This window comes from Lupinus angustifolius, chromosome LG06 (assembly GCF_001865875.1).
Source record: "Lupinus angustifolius cultivar Tanjil chromosome LG06, LupAngTanjil_v1.0, whole genome shotgun sequence".
Taxonomy (NCBI): domain Eukaryota; kingdom Viridiplantae; phylum Streptophyta; class Magnoliopsida; order Fabales; family Fabaceae; genus Lupinus; species Lupinus angustifolius.
Window position 1 is genome coordinate 14449684 of NC_032014.1, and position 5568 is coordinate 14455251.

A 5568-nucleotide genomic window follows, 5' to 3' on the forward strand; every position below is an offset into this window, starting at 1 on the left:
GTGAAATCTATAAGATTTAGTATGTAGATTTTGTGAAGTGACTCATGCGACGTGACGACTTCGGCAAAACGTGCGCGATTAAAACCATTCCCGAGTATTGTCGGCTAATACCCGGTCGGATAATAAAAATCTCCCGATTTCGGTTTACGATTAGAACTTCGAAACATGGAATCCGGAGTGAAAAATAATTAGAAACGTGTTCTGGACAATCTTGGTATCTATCTTGACTTGAAATAATATTTCGAAGCCAATGGCGCAATCGGAATTCGATTATGAGATACGGAACTCAAAAACACGTTATTGGGCGGAATTCGAGTGAGATTTGGCCCCGACAGCGGTCCGAAACCGACTGTCTCCGAAAATCATGAAAATTTACCACCAAATTGGAAATAGAATTACAAGACTAAAACTCAACTAGAGTTTCGTCTAATTCTTTACCGAAAATTCCCAGAAATTCATTTTTGAAAATATAATTAATAAAACTATTAATAAAAACATATATTTTCAAGGTAGTAAAATTCGCAGTGTTACAACAAATGTAATTACATGTATCTTTCTTAAGAGGTAGTGAATGTAACGTATGTGTATAATTAGGAGTGATTTGTGTAGGTTTCAAAAGTGAAAGATAATTTATGTAATTTCACTAAAACTCATGGAATATCAATGTAATTTAATCTAAAATATATCTAAGTACTTGCTATGAATTTTCATAAAGTTATCTTGCTTATTTTGAGGGGTGAATTTACAAGTGAAATTCACTTTTATTAATGTAATAAGAGAATAGAATATATGCATTGAAAATGCATGAGTTTTATATATTATATCATCTATAATTCACGTCTAATAATTATTGATTCTTCAAAAAAAAATTAATACAAATAAATAATAGATAATATAATTAATATATAAATTTACATATATATATATATATAAATTTACATATACATATAAATTTACATATATATATATCAAACTCATGTAATATAGTAGTAGAGTACTCATGTACAAATAGCAGTTCACCCAACAAAAAGAAATTACTAAAGGGAAATATGGAATGAATGCAAGCATATTCCACTATTTCTCTTTCTCTTTTGTTGTACCCCACTCTACTTATCTTTCTCTACCTTCTACCCAAATTTCTCCTCAAAATTTCTCTGCTAAAAATGCCACATTTCTGAAATATAATAAACATATCATTTTTCGTCCAAGTCTTCATCGATCGCCGGTCTCCGGCATGGAAACTCACCGGAAAGTCAAATTCCGGCCACTCTCAGCACCAACCCAAACTGAATAAATTACAATTCCACACTTCTACCGACACCAATGACGAATTCAACGATGAAGAATATGTAATAAAAATCAAAACTTCTTCACTAAACAACAACCCCACTAAAAAAAATCACATTTTTCTTCTTCTTTTGATCCTTACTTGCAATGGCTACTACTACAACCCCTTCTCTCGAATCAGCAGAAGAGGTTGCTTCAAAAGCCATGCATAAACGCTATGAAGGTTTAATCATGGTTCGTGACAAAGCTATAAAGGGAAAAGGTGCTTGGTATTGGGCACACTTTGAACCTCTTTTGATTTATAACACTGAAACTGGTCACCCCAAAGCAGTGAAACTTCGTTGTTCTTTATGCGACGCCGTTTTCTCTGCTTCAAATCCTTCACGTACAGCTTCTGAACATCTCAAGCGTGGAACTTGTCCCAACTTCAACAACAATAACAACAACATAGTAGTTAAACCCATTTGTTCTGTTTCACCAACAAGTGCTTCTGCTTCTGTTGTTGTTTCTCATCACAAGAGGAGTTCATCTTATAATGTTTCCTCTTCACTTGTGGATCCATCGTATCATGTTTCTACTAGTGTTGCAGATTTGGTTCCACAACAGCAACAGCATTTGGTGCTGTCTGGTGGGAAAGAAGATTTGGGTGCTTTGGCTATGTTGGAAGACAGTGTGAAGAAGCTGAAAAGTCCTAAACTTTCTTCAACTTGGTCGATTCTTAACAACACCCAAATTAATAGTGCCTTTGATTTTCTAGCGGATTGGGTTTTTGAGTCTTGTGGGTCGGTGTCTTTTTCGAGTTTGGAACACTCAAAGTTTAAAGCTTTTCTTCAACAAGTTGGTTTGCCACCAGTTTCTGCAAGAGAGTTCATTGGTACTAGGTTGGATACAAAATTTGAGGAAGCTAAGGTTGAATCTGAGGCAAAGATTAGAGATGCCATGTTCTTTCAAATTTCATCTGATGGGTGGAAACACAAGAGTAATAATACTTATGGGGGTGAAGAGAGTTTGGTAAATGTGAGTGTGAATCTTCCAAATGGGACCAGTTTATACAGAAGAGCTTTGTTTGTAACAGGTTCTGTTCCTTCTATCTATGCTGAAGAGGTTTTGTGGGAGACAGTTACTGGCATTTGTGGGAACATTGTGCAACAATGTGTTGGGATAGTTACAGATAGGTTTAAGGCCAAGGCTTTGAAAAACTTGGAGGAACAAAACCATTGGATGGTTAATCTTTCTTGTCAATACCAAGGGTTTAATAGTTTAATCAAGGACTTCAGCAAGGAGCTTCCTTTGTTCAGGAATGTGGCTCAGAATTGTCTCAAGCTAGCAAATTTCATGAACTACAAGTCTCAGGTTCGAAATTGTTTCCATAAGTTTCAACTTCAAGAATATAGGCATGCTTGGTTGCTTAGAGTGCCATTAAGAGTGTTTAATGATTTTAACTTTGGGGCAATTTTTCAATTGGTAGAGGATATATTGAGTTCGGTTCGTGCCTTACAATTGGTTCTGTTAGATGAATCTTTCAAGATAGTATGCATTGAAGATCAGAATGCTAGAGAAGTTGGTGACATGATTAGAGATATAGGGTTTTGGAATGATTTGGAGGCAGTGCACACATTGGTTAAATTGGTAAAGGACATGGCTCAAGAGATCGAGAATGAGAGGCTACTTGTTGGGCAATGCCTTCCGCTTTGGGACGAGTTAAGAGCCAAAGTGAAGGATTGGTGCTCCAAATTCCACATTGCAGAAGAACCACTAATCGAAAAATTGATTGAAAGAAGGTTCAAGAAAAACTACCACCCTGCTTGGGCTGCAGCATACATTCTTGACCCTCTCTATTTAATTAGGGACACTAGCGGCAGGTACCTTCCGCCATTCAAGTTTTTGACGCTGGAGCAAGAGAAGGATGTTGACAAACTCATAACAAGGCTTGTTTCAAGAGATGAAGCTCATATAGCACTTATGGAGCTCATGAAATGGAGAACGGAAGGGCTCGATCCGGTTTATGCTCAAGCCGTGCAAATGAAAGAGAGGGATCCGGTTACGGGCAAGATGAGAATTGTTAATCCACAAAGCAGCAGGCTTGTATGGGAAACTTATCTCACTGAATTCAGGTCCTTAGGGAAAGTTGCAGTGAGACTAATATTCCTTCATGCAACCTCATGTGGATTCAAATGCAATTGGTCTTTGTGGAGATATCTTTGTGCACATGGGCACTCTAGAACTGCACTAGACAAGGTGCAGAAGTTAATATTTATAGCAGCAAATTCCAAATTGGAGAGAAAAGATTTTTCCAGTGAGGAAGAGAAGGAAGTAGAGCTTTTTTCCTTGGAAAATGGTGAGGATGATGTGTTAAATGATGTTCTTGTTGATACATCCTCAGTGTAACATTGTTTCTTCTTCTTTTTAGGTTGATTACTTAGGATCTGTTTGCGAGTTCAGTTTTAAAAAGAAATGGAAGACTTCAATCTCGTAGTGAAGTCTTCCATTTCCCTTTTTCATGGGTTTGAAACCTTCCCCTTCCATTCTTTTCCCTCCAAAATTCAACTCGCAAACGGACTCCTAGGAACTTAATTTTTTTTGTAGAATTTATTGAATTCTTTCCAACAACCATGTTTTCTTCAAAAAAAAATCTTCTTATTTTTTGTTTTCTTCTACTCCTTTTGCATTTGCAACAATTGATTTCAGCATAGCATGATTTTGAAGTTTTAAGTTCAGTACTAGAAAAGCTGGAAATGATGTCCTCTTGTTTGTATAGAAGGGGAAGAATGTTGTAAAAAATTTATGTAGTTTTAGATAAATAACATTTGTAAAGGGGAAGTTCTTATTAATTCTCCTTTGGTTTGAAGTCCTTTTCCACTCACTTAAACTGTCTCACCAATTTTGCAGATTTAGAAGCAATCATGGTTTATTATTTTTTTTATCCTTTTGTTACTATTTTCAGCTCGGTCTTGAATGCCAAAGCAGCAATCATCTGTTTTTTATACCTTTCACTAAAAGCTGCAATCAATGTCTACGTATGAATGCATTTTATTTTTTAGACATAATATTTTTTGATATGGATCCATTTATTTATGTTTATTTATCATTGGTCACTAAGCATTTGCGTCAAACTCGCTCATAACATTGACTCTTCAAAAGCAATTTTTATAGATTAAGGTGAATAATATACATCACTTGTACCAATGTGTCAGTATAATTCTTACACAGTTATAATCTTATTTCGTCATTTATATGCCGATGGGAGAATTATAGTGATAGGTGATGAACTAATGATCAATAAGAAGCAATGGTTCTGTAGATATGGGCAGACATTATCTGGAAAAAAATTCTTTGCTTTTAAATACATAGAATAATAGTTATACATTGATAATGTAAAAATTTATATATATTCAATGCATTATCTATTATTTATTTGCACTACGTATTATTTTTATTTAAAAATTTAAAATAAATTATAGATGATATAATGATAGTATAAAAACTCTTACAATATTAGTGTATACATCATTTTCTCTTAAATTTAATATCACAAAGGAATTGAATTATATCTTAGTATCTCAAGTATTAAAATAAAAGGAGGAATATGATTTTATAACTTTTTAAATTATTCTATTTAAAATTATATTGTACGATTGAAAATTTATTTTTGTCAATTATATAATATCCATGATGTAATACTTGATAAAATACTAACCCTCCCAATGACACCCAACTATTTTAATCTTAAAATATAGTTGATTGGTTGTATTAGTAGGCACGTATTAAACATAATTTAATATATGAATATAATATTATATATTATTAATATAAATATTTATATACGATTACCATGATGTCTATTATTTATTTGGATTAGTTTTTTTTAACAGCTAATGAAGATAAGAAATAAATAATAAATTATATAATAATAATATATAAAACTTAAACACTATTACTATTATTATTATTATTATTATTATTATATCCTCTTAATATATTAAAGCGGTGTCATTTATTTATCTTTCAAGCATGTAAACTCTGAAAAGGTGCTTCGCTTTAGAAGAAAATCAGCTTTCTGCTGCCAAAATGTCTACTCATGAAACTGATTTTAATAAAAAATTGTCTCAGAAATTTAACTAGTCCTGTTTCCGCTTGTGTTTCTTATCTTTATTTTAAGTTAATTTTATTTACTCAGTTTATCCTAAAATTTGAGTTCTTAAAGTAAGTAGCTAAAATAGTGTTTTAGTTGTTGAAAACAACGGAGAGAAAGAGAAATGAAATGATTGGTTGTTGGTAGAA

General features: G+C 33.2%; 1 protein-coding gene across 1 annotated transcript; it reads left to right on the top strand.

The window, feature by feature from the left end:
- On the top strand, positions 1048-4136 carry LOC109350014. The gene has a single exon (XM_019591113.1). The coding sequence runs from the start codon at positions 1435-1437 to the stop codon at positions 3673-3675; it is 2241 nt and encodes a 746-aa protein (XP_019446658.1). The 5' UTR covers positions 1048-1434; the 3' UTR covers positions 3676-4136.